The 21,817-nt window shown below is 40.7% G+C and overlaps 1 protein-coding gene and 1 long non-coding RNA gene across 32 annotated transcripts in view; one reads left to right on the top strand and one right to left on the bottom strand.

Moving 5' to 3' along the window:
- Positions 1 to 21,817, top strand: part of LOC128703761 (uncharacterized) — a 64,702-nt gene that overhangs the window by 17,730 nt on the left and 25,155 nt on the right. For all 3 annotated transcript variants that reach the window (XR_011394462.1, XR_011394461.1, XR_011394460.1), the window contains exon 5: positions 5,667 to 5,721. This is a non-coding gene — a long non-coding RNA (uncharacterized lncRNA). The remainder of the gene's footprint in view (positions 1 to 5,666; positions 5,722 to 21,817) is intronic.
- Positions 15,996 to 21,817, bottom strand: part of hth (Meis homeobox homothorax) — a 1,177,701-nt gene continuing 1,171,879 nt past the window's right edge. For 26 of the 29 annotated variants that reach the window (XM_053798553.1, XM_053798529.2, XM_053798542.2 and 23 more), the window contains 2 exons: positions 19,536 to 19,713; positions 15,996 to 19,092 (listed from right to left, as the gene is read on the bottom strand). In XM_053798553.1, the coding sequence (XP_053654528.1) occupies positions 19,541 to 19,713 (173 nt within the window). In that variant the 3' untranslated portion in view covers positions 15,996 to 19,092; positions 19,536 to 19,540. Of the gene's footprint in view, positions 19,093 to 19,535; positions 19,714 to 21,817 lie in introns of those variants that run through there. The other 3 variants (XM_053798534.2, XM_053798536.2, XM_053798554.2) reach the window with 2 other exon arrangements.

Genomic DNA, 21,817 nt, shown 5'->3' with positions numbered 1-21,817 from the left:
GTTGTAGATATAAACCTAGCTGTAGATATAAACCGAGTTGTAGATATAAACCTAGTTGTAGATATAAACCTAGTTGTAGATATAAACCTAGTTGTAGATATAAACCGAGTTGTAGATATAAACCGAGTTGTAGATATAAACCTAGTTGTAGATATAAACCGTAATGCTATGCATACAAGTGGCTTTGGCATGCTGCTCTTACCTGTATTTTTTTGTACCTCTGTATGTTCAAAATATTAAATAAATGTATGCCTGTTAACCTTTTCGGGCCTAGTTCCTAGGCCTTTTTTTTTTTTTTCTTTTATCCATATGCTCTTGCCCTACCCTCCACAGGATGGATATGGGGTACACAATAAACTGTCTACTTCAGAAACAAAATCTATTTCAACTTCCATCTTTTGTACATCCTTCCCAATCGCCTGTGACTGGTTTTAACGGTTTTTACTGTCAAAGGCTGGTCTGAGGCCGAGCTGTTGATTAATCAACTAGACTGTTAATGCCATCAGCCCACAGACCCCTGATCTGGCACTTACAGGAGATGAATGTCTTTCTTCCTCCTGAAGACTTCTGTCTCCCATCCCACAGAATTCCTAACATCTGCTAACAGCTTAAAGAGACTAAGGACTTTTTCTACTGAATCTCCCATATAATTACTGGCAAATAAACATAACAGTAGACAGTTATATTACACGGTAGTTACGTTCCTGAAAACGCTGTTGGGTAAATCCGTGTTAGATAAACTGAAGAACTTATGGGAAAAATAGGGTTACATTCCTGGGACTCCCAAAAAAGCTAAACTTTTTTTTTTAGACCTCCATATCTTACAAAAATAAAAGTAATAGTTTTTTTTATTGCTTAAGACTACAAATGCTGTCATGACTTATCAGGTGTCAGCCATTTACATTTTTTTTTGAGAAGCTATTTAGATATTGAACACGGATATGACTTCTTATTGTGCGAATTCTCGTGTGTGTTACGGAATTAGATTAATCTAAAAAATTCTTTTGGACACTGAACACTGATAGTTTCTCTCTAGTATGAGTTTTCATGTTATAATAAATTACTTGTGGGGAATTTTTTTTGACTTTCTAAATACTGATATGATTTCATTTCAGTGTGAATTCCCATGTGTTATGTTCGAACAAATTTTCATGAAGTATTTTAAGTTAGGTTACGTTTGTCAGGAAACAGGACAAGTGTTTCCTGATAATGGTCTTTCAGACACTGTGAACACTGATATGGTTTTTCTCCAGTGTGAATTTTATATTTAGCACACACCAGGGTTTTTCAAAATTGTGTACAGTAGGTATCTGGCCCTCAAATATTTTCAGTGACTTAGAGCATTAATGTTTGTATTTCATTGAGGCATGACTTTTTAATAGAGAAATGTCTGAATACTAACTCATTATTTTGAAGTATAATATATAGTTGGAGTGTGAGCAGAGTAACATTTATGAAAGGATTCAGAGGAAACTGGTTACCTGGAGTTTACCTGGAGAGAGTTTCGGGGGTCAACGCCCCCGCGGCCCGGTCTGTGACCAGGCCTCCTGGTGGATCAGCGCCTGATCAACCAGGCTGTTGCTGCTGGCTGCACGCAAACCAACGTACGAGCCACAGCCCGGCTGATCAGGAACTGACTTTAGGTGCTTGTCCAGTGCCAGCTTGAAGACTGCCAGGGATCTGTTGGTAATCCCCCTTATGTGTGCTGGGAGGCAGTTGAACAGTCTCGGGCCCCTGACACTTATTGTATGGTCTCTTAACATGCTAGTGACACCCCTGCTTTTCATTGGGGGGATGGTGCATCGTCTGCCAAGTCTTTTGCTTTCGTAGTGAGTGATTTTCGTGTGCAAGTTCGGTACTAGTCCCTCTAGGATTTTCCAGGTGTATATAATCATGTATCTCTCCCTCCTGCGTTCCAGGGAATACAGGTTTAGAAACCTCAAGCGCTCCCAGTAATTGAGGTGTTTTATCTCCGTTATGCGCGCCGTGAAAGTTCTCTGTACATTTTCTAGGTCGGCAATTTCACCTGCCTTGAAAGGTGCTGTTAGAGTGCAGCAATATTCCAGCCTAGATAGAACAAGTGACCTGAAGAGTGTCATCATGGGCTTGGCCTCCCTAGTTTTGAAGGTTCTCATTATCCATCCTGTCATTTTTCTAGCAGATGCGATTGATACAATGTTATGGTCCTTGAAGGTGAGATCCTCCGACATAATCACTCCCAGGTCTTTGACGTTGGTGTTTCGCTCTATTTTGTGGCCAGAATTTGTTTTGTACTCTGATGAAGATTTAATTTCCTCATGTTTACCATATCTGAGTAATTGAAATTTCTCATCGTTGAACTTCATATTGTTTTCTGCAGCCCACTGAAAGATTTGGTTGATGTCTGCCTGGAGCCTTGCAGTGTCTGCAATGGAAGACACTGTCATGCAGATTCGGGTGTCATCCGCAAAGGAAGACACGGTGCTGTGGCTGACATCCTTGTCTATGTCGGATATGAGGATGAGGAACAAGATGGGAGCTAGTACTGTGCCTTGTGGAACAGAGCTTTTCACCGTAGCTGCCTCGGACTTTACTCTGTTGACGACTACTCTCTGTGTTCTGTTAGTGAGGAAATTATAGATCCATCGACCGACTTTTCCTGTTATTCCTTTAGCGCGCATTTTGTGCGCTATTACGCCATGGTCACACTTGTCGAAGGCTTTTGCAAAGTCTGTATATATTACATCTGCATTCTTTTTGTCTTCTAGTGCATTTAGGACCTTGTCGTAGTGATCCAGTAGTTGAGACAGACAGGAGCGACCTGTTCTAAACCCATGTTGCCCTGGGTTGTGTAACTGATGGGTTTCTAGATGGGTGGTGATCTTGCTTCTTAGGACCCTTTCAAAGATTTTTATGATATGGGATGTTAGTGCTATTGGTCTGTAGTTCTTTGCTGTTGCTTTACTGCCCCCTTTGTGGAGTGGGGCTATGTCTGTTGTTTTTAGTGACTGAGGGACGACCCCCGTGTCCATGCTCCCTCTCCATAGGATGGAAAAGGCTCGTGATAGGGGCTTCTTGCAGTTCTTGATGAACACAGAGTTCCATGAGTCTGGCCCTGGGGCAGAGTGCATGGGCATGTCATTTATCGCCTGTTCGAAGTCATTTGGCGTCAGGATAACATCGGATAGGCTTGTGTTAATCAAATTTTGTGGCTCTCTCATAAAAAATTCATTTTGATCTTCGACTCTCAGTCTGGTTAGCGGCTTGCTAAAAACTGAGTCATATTGGGACTTGAGTAGCTCACTCATTTCCTTGCTGTCATCTGTGTAGGACCCATCTTGTTTAAGTAGGGGCCCAATACTGGACGTTGTTCTCGATTTTGATTTGGCATAGGAGAAGAAATACTTTGGGTTTCTTTCGATTTCATTTATGGCTTTTAGTTCTTCCCGCGATTCCTGACTCCTAAAGGATTCTTTTAGCTTAAGTTCGATGCTTGCTATTTCTCTGACCAGTGTCTCCCTGCGCATTTCAGATATATTGACCTCTTTTAGCCGCTCTGTTATTCTTTTCCGTCGCCTGTAAAGGGAGCGCCTGTCTCTTTCTATTTTACATCTACTCCTCCTTTTTCTTAGAGGAATAAGCCTTGTGCATACATCGAGTGCCACCGAGTTAATCTGTTCTAGGCATAAGTTTGGGTCTGTGTTGCTTAGTATATCTTCCCAGCTTATATCGGTTAGGACTTGGTTTACTTGGTCCCACTTTATGTTTTTGTTATTGAAGTTGAATTTGGTGAATGCTCCCTCGTGACTAGTCTCATTTTGTCGGTCTGAGGCTCCACGCATACATGTCTGAACCTCAATTATGTTGTGATCTGAGTATATTGTTTTTGATATGGTGACATTTCTTATCAGATCATCATTGTTAGTGAAGATGAGGTCTAGTGTATTCTCCAGTCTAGTAGGCTCTATTATTTGCTGGTTTAAATTGAATTTTGTGCAGAGATTTAAAAGCTCGTGTGAGTGTGAGTTTTCATCAGAGCTGCCTCCTGGTGTTATTACTGCAACAATATTATTTGCTATATTCCTCCATTTTAGGTGCCTTAAGTTGAAATCCCCCAGGAGCAAGATGTTGGGTGCAGGAGCTGGAAGATTTTCCAGACAGTGGTCAATTTTTAACAGCTGTTCCTGGAATTGCTGGGATGTTGCATCCGGAGGCTTGTAGACTACCACAATGACTAGGTTTTGGTTCTCGACCTTTACTGCTAAAACTTCCACTACGTCATTTGAGGCATTAAGCAGTTCTGTGCAAACAAGTGACTCTGCAATGTACAGGCCAACCCCCCCCTTTTGCCTGCTCACTCTGTCACATCTGTATAGGTTGTAACCTGGGATCCATATTTCGTTGTCCTAGTGATCCTTTATGTGGGTCTCAGTGAAAACCGCGAACATTGCCTTTGCCTCTGCAAGCAGTCCTGGAGGTGAGAAGTACAGTGTCTGCACTCCGAAGGAGGTTTACCTGGAGAGGGTTTCGGGGGTCAACGCCCCCCTGTGGCCCGGTCTGAGACCAGGCCTCATGGTGGATCAGGGTCTGATCAACCAGGCTGTTACTGCTGGCCACACACAAGCTGACAGGTGGAATATGTTGCTGCTTTTGAATTGTAGTATCGACTTGCCTTTGGCAAGACAGTGATAGAATGAGTAACGGTGAAAGTATTTTCATCTTTTTCAGGTCACCCTGCCTTGGTGGGAGATGGTTGATGTGTCAGAAAATTAGATAATGTATTATCTGACTCAAGAAATCGTAATGACACGATTGCAAACAAACCATACCGGGGTATGGAATGTATTATCTATTATAGTTGGCAGAGTGAACTTGTTGATTCAACACAAGGTGTTACTGCTGCCCAGTTTGTTTCAAGTACAATAGTTTTATTTTCATTTTGTTTCTCTGTATAATTTTGATCCTCTCACTTGTAAGTCTGAGAGTCTTCACCATAGCATCATCTTGTCTCATCCTAAAAAGGTTCTGTTTCCACTTCAAGATGATGCATCCTCTATTTAGGATATTCATAGATTTTTTTTTCCTCAACGTGCCGGCGGCATCTCACCAAGGCAGAGCGGCCTGAAAAGAAAAATGAAAGTTTTTCTTTTTAACCCGTCAACGGTCCAAGCAGATCTACGTTCACATGTGTAGTGCTACAAAAGTAGATCTACGTTTTTTTTACATATTTTCAAATATAACAAAAAAAATAGATCAAAATTTTTTTACACATTTTCAAATGTAAAAAACAAAAAGATCTACTTTTTTTACGTACTTTCAAATGTTGAAAAAACGTATATATACGTTTGGACCGTTTACGGGTTAAATTTAGTAATGTATACAGGAGAAGGGGTTACTAGACCCTTGCTCTAGGCATTTTAGTCGCCTCTTACAACATACATGACTTACCTAAGAAACATAGACTTTCTCGAGTGGATTTATTCCCTTCAGGTGCCCCCATATGTATCTTATGGTTGTCTGGCATCTCAATTGCCCATGAAATATGTTTAATATATTTCTGTGAGTATTGCTTAATATATCACAACAGTTACTGAGTTTACTAGTATTATTTATAATGATGGCTGGGAACTAGTTCCCATGAAGGGTCATGTGGATTAACAAGCTAAAAAAAATTTTGTGACTTTCAGTTCCCGTGTGCATGTGCCTGGCAGCACTCTGCAGCTTGGTCATCTGCATCTCTTGGTAAGTAGGCTTTTTCTCCTTTTGCACAGTTGAATTTCCAGGCTAAGTTATCCTAACTTGGCATATTTCAAGGTATGGTATACTACCACTCTTCAGGATGCAACCTACAGCAGACAACCAACACCCTGGTACCTACTTACTGCTAGGTCTAGAGGGGCAGCAGGTGTAAAAAAACATGCTGAATGTTCACTAATTGGGCTAATCTTGTTTGACAGTTTTATTCCTGTAGCTTTTACTATGTTACAGATTGGCTTTTCTAAGACTTTTTACTCTTATAAATTTTGCGGCAACTTTCATAGTTTTTTGTAAATTTTTGGAAGTCCAAACAGTCATTATTCCTAGTTATGAATGGTTGCAAACACTTGGGTAATACCTTTTATCAAGTGTACAACTATACTGCTTCACCCTTAGGAAGAAGTTAGGCTTTCTGATTGGTGACTTGAGGATGATGAGCTCCTCTACTGGCTTGATACTACATCATGCAAACCTTGTGCCATGATTGGCATCAGAACATTTGCAAACTCGGCCAAAAATAAGTTCATTAATAGACACAAGGTTCAGATATGTTATTTTGAACTCGTAACCCTATACAGAAAAGCCCCACATTTTGGCATCCCTCTTTTTGGTGTTTTGCTATTTTGGCAGTTTTCAAATGAGCCAGTGTTCATTATATTCAGTGCTTTTTCCGCTTTTCCATCATTGTGTGTAAGGGAAAGGCGTCCGGTGCCATATTTTAAGGCAAGTGTTGTATGTACTATATATTCGTTTTACATTCGTATTTTTTTTTTTTTTTTTTTTTAGGCCTAGCTGTATTGGTCACTTAATACGTATATGATAGTGTAAACATGTTATCAGGCATTTTTGATGCATTCGATAGTGAAAAAACACTTTTTTACGCGTCTGCCATTTTCACATATCAGCTGGGGTCGGGGACCTAACCACCAAAAAACCTGTGCCATATTAAAAAAATTGTGAACCTGATTGTGGCACTAGTTTCTAGATTATATCAGCACTGGAGGAAGAGGCATGAAGTGCAGAGGTCTCAAATTTTCTTCCAAAATTTGTAAATTTTCAATTGCAAAGGTTTTAACTAAGCTGTATGATACTTTGTTACTCTTAAGCTTGTGCTCTTTTTTTTTCTTATATTGATACTGTAAATTTATTACAAATAATTAGGTTCCGTAGCATGTTCGACTCTGCAGATATGAACCAGTGGAATTGTGGAGAAAATTGCATACACTAATAGGAGAACAGATTATTTAATAAGTTTATTGATTTCTTGATGCCACTTCTTTCCATCATCTCTTCATGTGGTCTCTTGCAGAGCAGGATGAGTACTGTACTGGAAGGTCACTGTTCAGTACTGTACTGAAAGGTCACTGTTAATACTGTACTGGAAGGTCACTGTTCAGTACTGTACTGGAAGGTCACTGTTCAGTACTGTACTGGAAGGTCACTGTTCAGTACTGTACTGGAAGGTCACTGTTCAGTACTGTACTGGAAGGTCACTGTTAATACTGTACTGGAAGGTCACTGTTCAGTACTGTACTGGAAGGTCACTGTTAATACTGTACTGGAAGGTCACTGTTCAGTACTGTACTGGAAGGTCACTGTTCAGTACTGTACTGGAAGGTCACTGTTCAGTACTGTACTGGAAGGTCACTGTTAATACTGTACTGGAAGGTCACTGTTCAGTACTGTACTGGAAGGTCACTGTTAATACTGTACTGGAAGGTCACTGTTCAGTACTGTACTGGAAGGTCACTGTTCAGTACTGTACTGGAAGGTCACTGTTCAGTACTGTACTGGAAGGTCACTGTTCAGTACTGTACTGGAAGGTCACTGTTCAGTACTGTACTGGAAGGTCACTGTTCAGTACTGTACTGGAAGGTCACTGTTCAGTACTGTACTGGAAGGTCACTGTTCAGTACTGTACTGGAAGGTCACTGTTCAGTACTGTACTGGAAGGTCACTGTTCAGTACTGTACTGGAAGGTCACTGTTCAGTACTGTACTGGAAGGTCACTGTTCAGTAGTTTACTGGAAGGTCACTGTTCAGTAGTTTACTGGAAGGTCACTGTTCAGTAGTTTACTGGAAGGTCACTGTTCAGTAGTTTACTGGAAGGTCACTGTTCAGTACTGTACTGGAAGGTCACTGTTCAGTAGTTTACTGGAAGGTCACTGTTCAGTACTGTACTGGAAGGTCACTGTTCAGTAGTTTACTGGAAGGTCACGGTTCAGTAGTTTACTGGAAGGTCACTGTTCAGTAGTTTACTGGAAGGTCACTGTTCAGTAGTTTACTGGAAGGTCACTGTTCAGTAGTTTACTGGAAGGTCACTGTTCAGTAGTTTACTGGAAGGTCACTGTTCAGTACTGTACTGGAAGGTCACTGTTCAGTAGTTTACTGGAAGGTCACTGTTCAGTAGTTTACTGGAAGGTCACTGTTCAGTAGTTTACTGGAAGGTCACTGTTCAGTAGTTTACTGGAAGGTCACTGTTCAGTACTGTACTGGAAGGTCACTGTTCAGTAGTTTACTGGAAGGTCACTGTTCAGTAGTTTACTGGAAGGTCACTGTTCAGTACTGTACTGGAAGGTCACTGTTCAGTACTGTACTGGAAGGTCACTGTTCAGTACTGTACTGGAAGGTCACTGTTCAGTACTGTACTGGAAGGTCACTGTTCAGTAGTTTACTGGAAGGTCACTGTTCAGTACTGTACTGGAAGGTCACTGTTCAGTACTGTACTGGAAGGTCACTGTTCAGTAGTTTACTGGAAGGTCACTGTTCAGTAGTTTACTGGAAGGTCACTGTTCAGTAGTTTACTGGAAGGTCACTGTTCAGTAGTTTACTGGAAGGTCACTGTTCAGTACTGTACTGGAAGGTCACTGTTCAGTAGTTTACTGGAAGGTCACTGTTCAGTAGTTTACTGGAAGGTCACTGTTCAGTACTGTACTGGAAGGTCACTGTTCAGTACTGTACTGGAAGGTCACTGTTCAGTAGTTTACTGGAAGGTCACTGTTCAGTAGTTTACTGGAAGGTCACTGTTCAGTAGTTTACTGGAAGGTCACTGTTCAGTACTGTACTGGAAGGTCACTGTTCAGTAGTTTACTGGAAGGTCACTGTTCAGTACTGTACTGGAAGGTCACTGTTCAGTAGTTTACTGGAAGGTCACTGTTCAGTAGTTTACTGGAAGGTCACTGTTCAGTACTGTACTGGAAGGTCACTGTTCAGTACTGTACTGGAAGGTCACTGTTCAGTAGTTTACTGGAAGGTCACTGTTCAGTAGTTTACTGGAAGGTCACTGTTCAGTAGTTTACTGGAAGGTCACTGTTCAGTACTGTACTGGAAGGTCACTGTTCAGTAGTTTACTGGAAGGTCACTGTTCAGTAGTTTACTGGAAGGTCACTGTTCAGTAGTTTACTGGAAGGTCACTGTTCAGTAGTTTACTGGAAGGTCACTGTTCAGTACTGTACTGGAAGGTCACTGTTCAGTAGTTTACTGGAAGGTCACTGTTCAGTACTGTACTGGAAGGTCACTTCTATACTGTACTGGAAGGTTAATGTTAATACTGTACTGGAAGGTTACTGTTAATACTGTACTGGAAGGTTACTGTTAATACTGTACTGGAAGGTTACTGTTAATACTGTACTGGAAGGTTACTGTTAATACTGTACTGGAAGGTTACTGTTAATACTGTACTGGAAGGTTACTGTTAATACTGTACTGGAAGGTTACTGTTAATACTGTACTGGAAGGTTACTCTTCAATACTTTACTAGAAGGTTACTCTTCAATACTGTACTAGATGGTCACTGTTCAAAAATACTTTTTTAAATTGACAGATAACCTACTGACGCTTGGTATCATGGCTTAGTAGCTGGTGTATTGCAGCTAAGTTGACTGGGAGGAGAGGACCTTCTCACTTTCTTATTTCAGACAAAGTGCTGCCAGTTAAGTTTTAACACTACTATTCAGGGTGTCTTTATCTTGTGCAAAATGGTTAACTCTAGTGTCTTGGCCTGAAGTTGGAAAAAAATAGATTTAGAAAGGATATAGAAAAGTACTGGTTTGGTAATAGAGTTGTGGATGAGTGGAACAAACTCCCGAGTAACATCATTGAAGCTAAAACGTTGTGTAGCTCTAAAAATAGGTTACACAAATACATGAGTGGGCATGACTTGGACCTGACTGGCTTGAGCCAGTAGGTGATTTGAACCTAACTAGCATGGGCCAGTAGTGCTGTAAATGGTATAAAATACCAACAAGTTGAAGAAAGACGCATGCAAAAATATGGGTATCTTTATCAATGAAGATACCCAGCTGTTGCAAACATGTCTTAATCTTCAGTGGACCAGTAGGCCTGCTGCAGTGCTCCTGAGAACTTGTTGATGCCCACCGTCTCTGATGATTAATGTAGTGATGCCCAGGTTTGTTACTTATTCTGCAGATAGTCACAAGATGTTGGTTCTGTTCTTCCAGTGAGTTTTATTTTTTAAATACACCACACAGGGAAACACTAAACCTGTAGGGGTCATACAATGCCTGGGAAATGAAAGGTATACAGGTTTGTGTAAACTTAATCTAGGTAGTATGTCCAGGGTCTGGTGGCCTGGTGGTTAACGCTCTCGCTTCACACGGTGAGGGCCTGGGTTCGATTCCCAGCCAGAGTAGAAACATTGGACGTGTTTCTTTCCACCTGTTGTCTATGTTCCCCATCAGTAAAATGGGTACCTGGGTGTTAGTCGACTGGTGTGGGTCGCATCCTGGGACACTGACCTAAGGAGGCCTGGTCACAGACCGGGCCGCGGGGGCGTTGACCCCCGGAACTCTCTCCAGGTATGCCACCACTATTTTACTTTCAACTATTATGACTGATTTCACATTATTCATAATTTTATTTTAGCTTTGTAGTATATATTTATAAAACATGTTTTTAGTGGCAGTTGGTTCTTGGTTTGTGCCAGTCTTGTGTATAGAAGATTGTGAGGTTGACATTGAAGAATGGTTGTATGTCTAGCAGGTATTTGTAACCATGGTAGATTCAGTCAAGATAGGTTGTCTTTGGGAACTGACTTGTGCTCTTTGAGGATGAACACGACAGTTATATAGGGACTCGAGTATATCAGCTGTAAAGAATTATAGCCACAGTACCATAACACAGTGACACACCCACTTTAATATGCTCTAGGCATTTTTTTTTTCAATTACAGTGGAACCTCGTTTTTCGGCCGTAATCCATTCCAGAAAGTCGGTCTAAATTCGAAGCAATATTTCCCATAAGAATTATGTAAATACAATTAATCTGTTCCAGATACCCAAAAATATTCACAAAAAAAATACATTTTTTAAAGATTATAGTTTTACATACACAAAATAATGAGAACTAAATAAAATAAATTAAGAACATTTAAATCACTATTGCATACCTTTATTGAAGACTCTTATTGGTTATGGAAGACAAGGAGGAGGAGAGAGGGAGGTCAGATTATTGTATGGAAGAGGAATCCCCCTCCATAAGGACTTCAGGTAACAAGTCCCTCTCTGGGGTCACTTCCCTTCTTTGTCTTTTAATGGTACTAGGACCAGTTTGAGAGTCACTGGACCCCCTCGCACAAAATAACTGTCCAGAGTGCTCTGTTTCTGGCGTTTCTTCAAGATTTCCCTAAAATGGGACAATGTTTTGTCGCTGAAGATATGTCTTGGTTTCAACTTAGTCAGGGTGATATTTCTCCACAAAAGTTTGCACCTCATTCCACTTTGCACAAATGTCCTTAATCACTGAAGAAGGCACATCCTTCCCTCCTCCTCCTCCTCCTCCTCTGAAGCAAGTTCCTCAGCTGTGGTCTGTTGCTGTTCTAGTTGGTGTTGCAGCTCTTCAGTGGTTAGCTCTTCCCTGTGGTCCTCCACCAACTCTTCCACATCCTCACGACTAGCATCCAACCCCATGGACTTCCCCAATGCCACAACAGGCAGAGGGTCAACAGGGTCAGCGTCAGCCTCAAACCCTGCAAAATCCTTCTCAAGGACACAGTCTGGCCACAATTGTCTCCAAGAAGAGTTCAAAGTTCTGGAAGTCACTCCCTGCCAAGCCTTACCTATAAGGCTTATACAGTTGTAGATATTGAAGCGATTCCTCCAGAACTCTTTTAGGGTCAGTTCGGTGTCCGAGGTCACTTCAAAACACTTTTGAAATGCTGCTTTTGTGTAGAGTTTTTGAAGTTAGAAATGACCTGCTGGTCCATGGGCTGGAGGAGAGGAGTGGTGTTAGGAGGCGGCAAGAACTTCTGTTATAAAACGGAAATCCCTAGACAATTGGTCTACCAAGTTTGGAGGATGAACAGGAGCATTCTCCATTAACTGGAGGCACTTGAGTAGCAGTTTATTTTCCAGAGGTATTTTTTCACACTCGGGTCAAAAACTTCATGGACCCAGTCAATGAAAAGTTGCCTCGTGACTCATGCCTTATGATTAGCTTTCCACATCTCGCACAGTTTACTCTTGACGACATTGTTTTTCAACACTGGGATTTTCAGAGTGATACACGAGTAAAGGCTTCACTTTGAAATCCCCACTAGTGTTATCACAGAACAAGACAGTTAGCCTGTCTTTCATAGGCTTGTGTCCTGGCAGGGCCTTTTCCTCCTCCATGATGAAGGTCCTCTTCGACATTTTCTTTCAAAAAGAGGCTTGTTTCGTCACAGTTGAACACTTGTTGGGGGGTTGGAATTCTTCATCCTCTACGTACCCCTTGAATTCCTGCACAAATTTTTCAGCTGCATGTCTGTCAGAACTTGCAGCCTCACCATGCCTTACAACGCTGAGTATGCCACTACGCCTCTTAAATCTCTCGAACCAGCCACTGCTGGCTAGTACTAGGCATTTTCTTTGAGATCCACATGCAACTGCCTTGCCTTTTCACAAATGATCATCTCTGAAACACTATCTCCCACTGTTTTTCCCTGATCCATAACAACAGCAACAACTTCTCCACTTCTTCATTTGTGATCTCTTTTTTGTTAACATGGTTTACCCCTTTCACCACATCAGCTTCCTTGATTTGTTCTTTCTTTGCCAGGATAGAAGTGATGATTTGTTTTTGCCATACATCCTGGCAAGTTGTAGCACCCGCACACCACTTTCGTATTTTTCTATTACTTCCTTCTTGAATTCCATCATGTTTCTCACTTTCTTAACCCAAGGAACTCTACTAGGAACTTTCTTGGGGGCCATGGTGACTTATTTCACAGTCACACTTAAAAAAACACCAAAAACAATGTTTTTTAAGGAAATGTTTGGATGAATGCAAGGAGTATATGCTCACTTTCCAACAGACAAAGGAAGGCTGACTTGCCTACACGTGGCGTCAATGTGGGAGGCAGGCTGACGCATCTAATATGGCCAATATACGAGGCAATGGCCAAAATACAGAGCAAAATTTCCACTGAAAAACTGGCCTAAATACGAAATGGCTGATAAACAGTGGCCGAAAAATGAGGTTCACTGTAATAGTTAGTATTAACTGTATTTGGATGATTTCTGTATACATATTTGTGACAAATTCCTTCCAGAATTTCCAAGTGTAAATTATGATGCAACTTCTCACCTGTGTTCAGAGGAGTACAGATCAAAGGATTTCAAATGTTCCCAGTAATTTAGGTGCTTCACTGTACTTACATGTGCTCTGAAGGTTCTCTACATTCTCCAAATCTACAGTTTTACTGGCCTTGAATTGGGCTGTTAGTGTACAGTAGTATTCCAGCCTACATAGAACAAGTGGCTTGAGGATCATTGGCATGGCATACCTTGTTTTGAAGGTTCTCATTATCCATCTTTGTAGACAGCCTGTACTGTCTGCTAGACAGCCTATGCTGTCTGCTAGATTCATATCCCACAGCACTACAGTGCTGCCCCCTCTAGGCCTGCCCAGGTCTGCGAGACACGGAGCCCATCCAGTCTCGCTCCACGGCCTACCCTCATGGGTTAAACAGCCTCCCCTCCACGGACTGGCTATCGGTCATTCCCTCACTCTGCCCATCTTGTACCTGTGTGTCAATTAATAAGATTAAAGTCAAGCCTAGTCTACCGCTATATCTCTGCAACTTACGCTACCCCTTCTAGTAACCTGCAAGTAATAACAGCATTAACATCTTATCATTTTCCTCACAGTTGTGATGACACTACTGTGATTCTTGACGGTGAGATCCTCTAACATTGTTACTTTAGTGAGATTGTTGGCAAGTCCAGTATTGCTGCCACTTGTGCTCTGTATGTTCTCTCCAGTATAACTCCATCTCATAATGTGGTTCCTCTGTATCAATCCAGTATGACTTTTTTTTTTTTTTTTTTTTTTTTTTTTTTAATATTTGGGATATATGTTTTATTCTGGTGTTGGACTATTTTGTTTTTGCCAGTCATTTGTAGTTGTGGAGTCCCACTTGTTTATCTCCAGCTTTTGTATATTTACACTTTGGTTTTGTTTTATATGGTGTTTTTACAAAATTAGGACTTAGTTTTGCTTTTTTTTTTTTTTTTTTTTTTACTTGTCCCCATGACTAAAAATATTAGATACGTTCAGTTCCTCTCGTGAAATACCAAGAAATATAGATTTTTTATGCCAGGTGATGCGACAGAATCTCTGCTCATTGCCAAACAGCGCTTTACTGTTATTAGCATATTCATGCTTTTTCCAGTGTTAATAATAATTATATATTTGTCAAGGATAATACTTGTGTGTGGCTTATGTTGCTGCAGTTTATAACAGCTTTGGAATGTGCATTTATTGGTCTCGTTCTTTTCATTTACTTTTTATTGGTTTGCATCTTTCCTCTTCATTCCCTTCTGCTCCTGTTTCACCGCTTTTCTTTGGGTATTTCATAATTATTCAGTCTAGTTTTAGGCTAAGTTTTTCTGAACTTCCTCGTTTCTTCAATAATAATCCTCTTCCAATTCTTTAGACATAAGAGGTAGGCTTTTCAAGAAATTTCAAATTCATATTTATAGTGAATGCCTGACAATAACTCAATTATCTTTGTTAGATAAGATACATGTGCTACTGTCGTATGTGTGTCTTATCTAACAACCTGTCGGTATTTTATACCATTTTAATATTCACTCGATTACCTTTGCCCATACTGGTTTATCATTCATGCAGATCTGCTTGCAAAACCTACCCCAGCAGTGTGTCTGCAACCAGACGAGCCTGGCCCATGGCCGGGCTCAGAGAGCAGATACTCTCTCGAAACTCTTCAGAAGTATATATATCATATTTCAAAAGTTTTGTCTCCCGTGAAGATCTTGTACAGCCTCTAATTTTCAGCCTTATTTGCTTGTGTTAAATGGATCATTTCATAAATTACCACCTTTATATGAAGAACAAAAACACACAATACCGTGACTGGAACAATATGCAAATAACAAGCTTATGACGACGTTTCGGTCCGATTTGTACCATTTTACCAAGTCACATTGTGACTTTCTAAATGGTCCAAGTCGGACCCAAACGTCATCGTAAGCTTCTCTTACCTGTCTGAGTTATTTGTATATCTTTGTATTTCTGTTTTCCTTCTGGTGGTTTATACTAAGGTGAAGCCTGGAGCTCCTGCTGTTGTTTAGTGGGAACTATTGTTGTACCAGTGTCGGTATAATATACTCTCTTAGCTGGTTTGAATGTCACTTTTTTTTTGCATTTCTGAAATCATCAGGTGATTATAGGGGAAGCCAGGCAGTAATAATAGAGGACGGCAGATGGTAATAATGGAGGAAGGCAGACAGTAACAAGAGGAAGGCAGTCACAGTAATAATAGAGGAAGGCAGACAGTAATTATAGGGGAAGGCAGACAGTAATTATAGGGGAAGGCAGACACAGTAATTATAAAGGATGGCACAGACAGTAATTATAAAGGATGGCACACAGTAATTATAAAGGATGGCAGACACAGTAATTATAAAGGATGGCAGACACAGTAATTATAAAGGATGGCAGACAGTAATTATAGGGGAAGGCAGACAGTAATTATAGGGGAAGGCAGACAGTAATTATAAAGGATGGCAGACAGTAATTATAGGGGAAGGCAGACAGTAATTATAAAGGATGGCAGACAGTAATTATAAAGAATGAGACACATTAATTATAAAGGATGACAGACACAACAATTATAGGGGATGGCAGACACAGTAATTATAGAGGAAGACAAAGGGCATGAATTATTTTTAAACACTGAAGTGTTTCTTCACAATAAACGTACAAGTTAAACGCGAGGTTAATGAGTTTTTCAAGACCATAGTTTAAAACACGTTTATTTTTGGAAAAATCATATACACAATACCCAGCATTTAATGCTTTCATTGAATGCAGACTGGAAAGAATTTCGGTAACGGATCAACTAAATTCTTATGAATCTAAGAGCTAAAAAAATGTATTTTTTTTTTACAGAATTGCAGACATTTTGAACTTTCTTGTAACAACTTTTTTTTCTTTGTGAGAAGAAATTTAGGATACAAATATACAACCACTGTAGAAATATCACTCTACACTGCAGTCACGGGAAGAGCGCAACCCCAGTCACTGCCACAAGGAACGTTCATTATGTACAAAAACCAAGGGTAAAGCAGCTTAGAAATCGCATAGATTTTTACAACTACACAGTTACCTAACCATACGGGGTCCACTGACGCCAAAAAGAGCTTTATAATATTACAGTGTGGCCAACACAAGAGCATAGTAACAAGAAAAAAACTTCCGTTTTTCTTCAGAATTCGTAATAATGAGCAGTTGAAATGCATTAAAAAAAATGTGATTTGATGACAGATTAAATTAAAAAAATCTTCAGATTGACCGAGTGTGCACTTTTTCTCAGAAATTAAATTATTATTATTTGAATTTTATCACCATTAAAACATTGTAGGTTTAATTTAGTTATTCAGTTTATTTCTTGATTTGTACAGAATTTTTCACTTAAACAGAATACAGTATATATCATATACGTGGGATATTAATATAGTACATGGTGGGTAACCAGGAATATCAGTATGCATGGTGGGTAACCATGAATATCAGTATACATGGTGGGTTACCAGGAATATTAATACACATGGTAGGTAACCAGGAATATATCAAATTTAAAAATTTACACAATTTTAAAAACCTGTCCGTATTTAATTGGTAAGAGATGCACTGCTGAGACACACACGGCTATCTGGATACGTTCTTTATTGTTATTACATATTAAAATATAAATGATGACAATAATAAATCATAATGACAAAGTATAAAAACATGAACCTTTAGAAAGCAGTACTCAGCCATGGTTATCATTGTTGGAAGTGAGCGAGTGTACAGCTGGATAAGTTTACCATTCGTCCGTAAACAGTGGTAAATCGTCTTCATGTTGCACTCACAACTGCCTCCAGATGCTCTATATCGGCACTGGAGGTTATTTTAACACAGAACATCACAGAAATAATATCAATATTGCTGCATGTGTGAAAAGTTGTGTTTTGTTATTTTTTTTATTATTATTCTTGCTTGATTTATTTAAATGTTACCTATTATACAAAGTTAAGTAGGAGTAGTAATGAGTCCCCGCAATACGCCACTAAATGTCTGTGGCATCACCCACTGCTGCTAGGCTCGGCAGCGACCAAGAGCCATAGCTAGTAGTACACACCACTGCCCTTGGCAGGCAGCTCGGGTCAGATATATGGGAGTCTCCTGACCACTAAAGCGTTTATATTACATTTATTGGGATCTCCACAGTTTAGTCTCCTTTCTCGACCACACACTTGATCACCGCACCATATAATATCAGTCGCAAAAGTTAGAAATCGAAAGCTTGTTTTAAAATCGAGGTATTTATATTTTATAGGCGTTCTGTTAATCCACAAGTTATTGCAGAAAGTCGCTTAACAAAAAGTCTTGTAAACCACCAAGAGGAACGTACAATATACACACACAGGATGAAAATTCCAATCGTATACTGGATTCGCAATCGTATACAGCCGGCGCAGTCTCAAATCACTTTCTGCAATATAAAGTTTAAAGGATCTGTTGGTGAGGGATGGATGAGGCGCTGCAGAGTTAATGTGTCTGTAACAGAGTCAGTTTGAATAAGATTGCAACAGTTGGGTATCTTTATTGTTGAAACATTTCGCCTACACAGTAGGCTTCTTCAGTCACATATAGAGGCAGCAGGTGTAGTAGTGAAGTGAAGGTGACGTAATTAGTCCATCAACCTTGGAGAAATAGTATTTGAGGTGGTCAGTCCCTCAGCCCATGGAGCTGAACTCTTCAGGCTGTGGGACTGACCACCACAAATACTATTTTTCCAAGTTTGATGGGCTGATTATATTATCATTTCACTATACACCTACCTCTGTATCTGACTGAAGAAACTCACTGTGTAGGTGAAACGTTTCAACAATAATGACACCCAACTGTTGTACATATGTCTTAATCTTCAGTGAGTTACATAGAAATACACAGTCTGAGATAAATGATGATGCCACAAGATGGTAATTAAAGAAATATGGCTGAGCGTGCAGAGAGGATGTGGCTGTGACAGGTGTAAGAACTGGCTAGAAAGTCGTATATGGGGGAGGAATGTTGTGTTTGTGTGTCTGCGAATGTGGGTCTCTGGAGTGTACTTGTGGGCTTCTGTTTATACTGTGGGAGTGGTAAGTCATCCTGCCATCACACGTTTCCTGAGTTTGGGGGGTCACAAAGGCGAGCTAGGTCATTTTAGGTCATCTGTATGACCCGACCAGGGCGCATCGTGCTGGTTTGGATGATAGGTTACAAACAGTAGATGTATTCTTGTGGCGGTTGTCGGTAATGTTCTCTCACCACTGCACTCAAATAGTCATCATTGTTTTTAGTATATTTCTCATAAAATGAAAATCTGGTGCAAAATAATTACATATCACTTTCAAATGAGTTTATTGGTCTCCGGGTCAGTTGCTGCTGACGGCGCAGTAACTGTGCTGCCTACGGCGCTAGGCTGCAGGTGTTGACGATGGTGATGCCTTCTAGAGGTGCTGCTGCCGTCACGGTAACGGGAGATGCAGGCTAGCGGTGGTGGTATTCAGGTGACTTTAAGATACCCAGCGGCGGGATAAGAGCAGGGTTTCATGCCCAGCTCTGCCCTGCCGCGCCAAGCGTGCGTCACCGTCTCAAAAGTGACGTAAGACACCCGAGGTTTGCATACACTGATCCCATCACTCGGTGCACTGATTTGACACACTGAGCACTCGCTACGGCCGCTGGCCTACCCACAGTCCTTCCTGTAGCCGGCGGCCGATATTACAACACCTCGGGGATGAGCACAGGTCTGTACAGGGCATCAGAGACCACACTCACGCCTACTCACGCCTCTACACGCTGCAACACAACACAATCTAATCAAACTATAATAGGGAGAAAAAATAATATATTTAAAATGAACTTCATTCAAAACTTCACGAAGGGAATGTATTTTTTTTTTTTTTACAAATTATGATTTAAACTTTGACTTTAACACAATCTTAGAAGTTTATTACAATATACAGTATATATATTGTGAATTTTTAGGCATAGATAAGTCTTGACTTGTTTAACAACTATCTTGTGACACAAGCTTTTATTAGGACGACGTTTTGCTCTAAGGACCCTTTCTCAAAGAAGCTCTTGAGCGAAACGTTGTCCCAACATAATCCTAATCTTCTACTTTGTCGGTCATACACCTCAAACAGTGACCAGTTTAGACCGTTACTACCTAAAAGGGACTTCACCGATACACTATACACCAAAGATATGTGATGGTTCAGATCATAGCGATGACTTACCGAACCTATAGATGGTGCGGGTAGTTGTATGCGGCTGCTGGATGACCGTAGTAAGCCGCGGCTGCTGCATGGTCCGTGTAGGGGTCTGATCGGAACATATGTTGTTGCCCGTCCATCATGTAGCCCATTGACGCCGCGTCAGGAGAATACGCACCCGCTGGACCTGCAAAGTGCGGCACTGTGGCCAACATATTCATTACCCAGGTGAACCGCCGTTTCTCATTACCTACGGCAAGTGGAAGAAGCTGTCAGCCGATAAGAGAGAGATAATCCAAGTCTATAATGTAATGACGATTCGCTGAAGAGAAGCCATAAGAAGCCACACCTCTATCAAACTCTATGAAAATCGTAACTGATAAACCTTTATTATCTTTGTCAACTTATAACTTGATGATATGTTATCAGGTTGTACCTCGTGGAACTTTATCAAGTTATTGTTAAAGCTTCCCTCTGAAACTTCATCATGATAAAAGGTACAGTGATACCTCTTAATGCATTGCCTACAAGATCTGACCTACTTCACCTATGATGCAAACAGTGCCACAATGCAGATTTCAAGAAAATCCATATATATGGAACCTAATAAACCATACCCCCGGCCGGGATTGAACCCGCGGTCACAGAGTCTCAAAACTCCAGCCCGTCGCGTTAGCCACTAGACCAGCTAGCCACAATAAGATTCATCCAACTAGGTATATTTCTAAGTTATGGAACCTAATTACTGCTAGTTAATATATAAAGAGAATGAAAGTATTCAGATTTAAACTACACACAATTTCTCACTTGTTGACGATATCTGATCTTTGCGTATTGTTACGCCACCAGTAAATGATAGATTACTCGCCAGAATATTTAGCAGAGAGAGAGAGAAAACCAGGAGCATTCATTGTTGCAGCCGTAGCAGCACGAGGAAGATATAAATAAAGGCTAACCTCTCCCGCAGACTTTTCATTCACAGACAGTTTTAGGCAGATGAAGAAGGTCGCCTTGGGCGAGGAGCCGACAAAAGAGGGTGTTCATGTCTTTGTTTTGTTGATAATGGTTGAGCGGATGTGTGCTACGGAGGCAGACTAGCCGCCCTAACAACCTGCTGTATCAATGCTCCTTTGTTCTAACCTTCTAAGAGCTCACTGGTCGGAAAGCAAAGATGAGAAGAATACAGATGCAATGTTCAGAAGATAATAATAACATCCACTAGCCAGATACACAGCAAATTTCCATTCTCTCTCTCTCTCTTAGGCTGCTGCCCAGTAATTCGTCATGGGTTGTCAAAATGCACAAAAGCAGGCCTATCCTTCCCACAGGCCTAAGAGGATTTCTCAATCAGCTGATGAGAATCTCGCCTCCAGCTAGTGCTGGAGGGGAGAACATGAGATGTTTGGGAGGAGGAGAGGGGAAAGGGAATGGGAAGGAACGGTAGAGAAAAGACAGAAGTCTGTGCGATGGGAGAGGATCGAGAAGTTTGAGGGGACAGGAGAGAAAAATAAGGGATGGCAGAGAAGAGATAGAGAGAATTGAAGAGAATAGAAAAGTTAAAGGGGACTGCAGAGAAGGGTGATAAAGGAAACAGGATGGAAAACAGAGTGGATTGCCGGGGAGGACAAATGACCACCGAAACAATGAAATGATAAGATATTACTAAAAATACGTGTGTTCTACCCGAGTTAAGAAACTCACTTACACATAGTTACAAATTCACGTACACAACATGAAAAGTCGGCGGTGGAGTAAACACGTTTACAAATAATTCTCAACGATAACACCAGGGCAAGTCAGATACATAATACATTTTTAAGAATAATACTAAGACTACAAAATGCATCTAAGTCCTTAATACTACAAAATAAGAATACAGGAAATCTTTTAAAGATAATGCAAGGATTACAAAACAGCTACAGTTCCTAAAAATAATGATAGAACTACAAAACACTGTAAATAATAGGTCACTAAATTATAGAACAGATGCTCACGCCGAGCACACACCAAAAGTGCAGTGTAACAGCAGAGTATGGAGTAAGCAGGTTCACAGTGGTACAAGCAGGTAAACAGAAGCATCAATAAAATGGCAATAGCATAATCAGGCAGACAATGGTGTAAGCAGAGACAGTGGTGTAAGCAGACACAGTGATGTAAGCCCACAAGACTTAATTAAGACACAATACAAGAAAAGCCTTATTTTAAGAAGTTTAATTCACGGTGAAGCTTTATCAGACACAGTGGAACTTTATCACCCAGTGAAACTACTAGCCATAGGAGAGCTTTATCAGCCACAGCGGGGCTGA

Source organism: Cherax quadricarinatus, chromosome 87, assembly GCF_038502225.1.
Source record: "Cherax quadricarinatus isolate ZL_2023a chromosome 87, ASM3850222v1, whole genome shotgun sequence".
Classification (NCBI taxonomy): domain Eukaryota; kingdom Metazoa; phylum Arthropoda; class Malacostraca; order Decapoda; family Parastacidae; genus Cherax; species Cherax quadricarinatus.
This window is presented reverse-complemented; position numbering and strand designations above follow the sequence as displayed.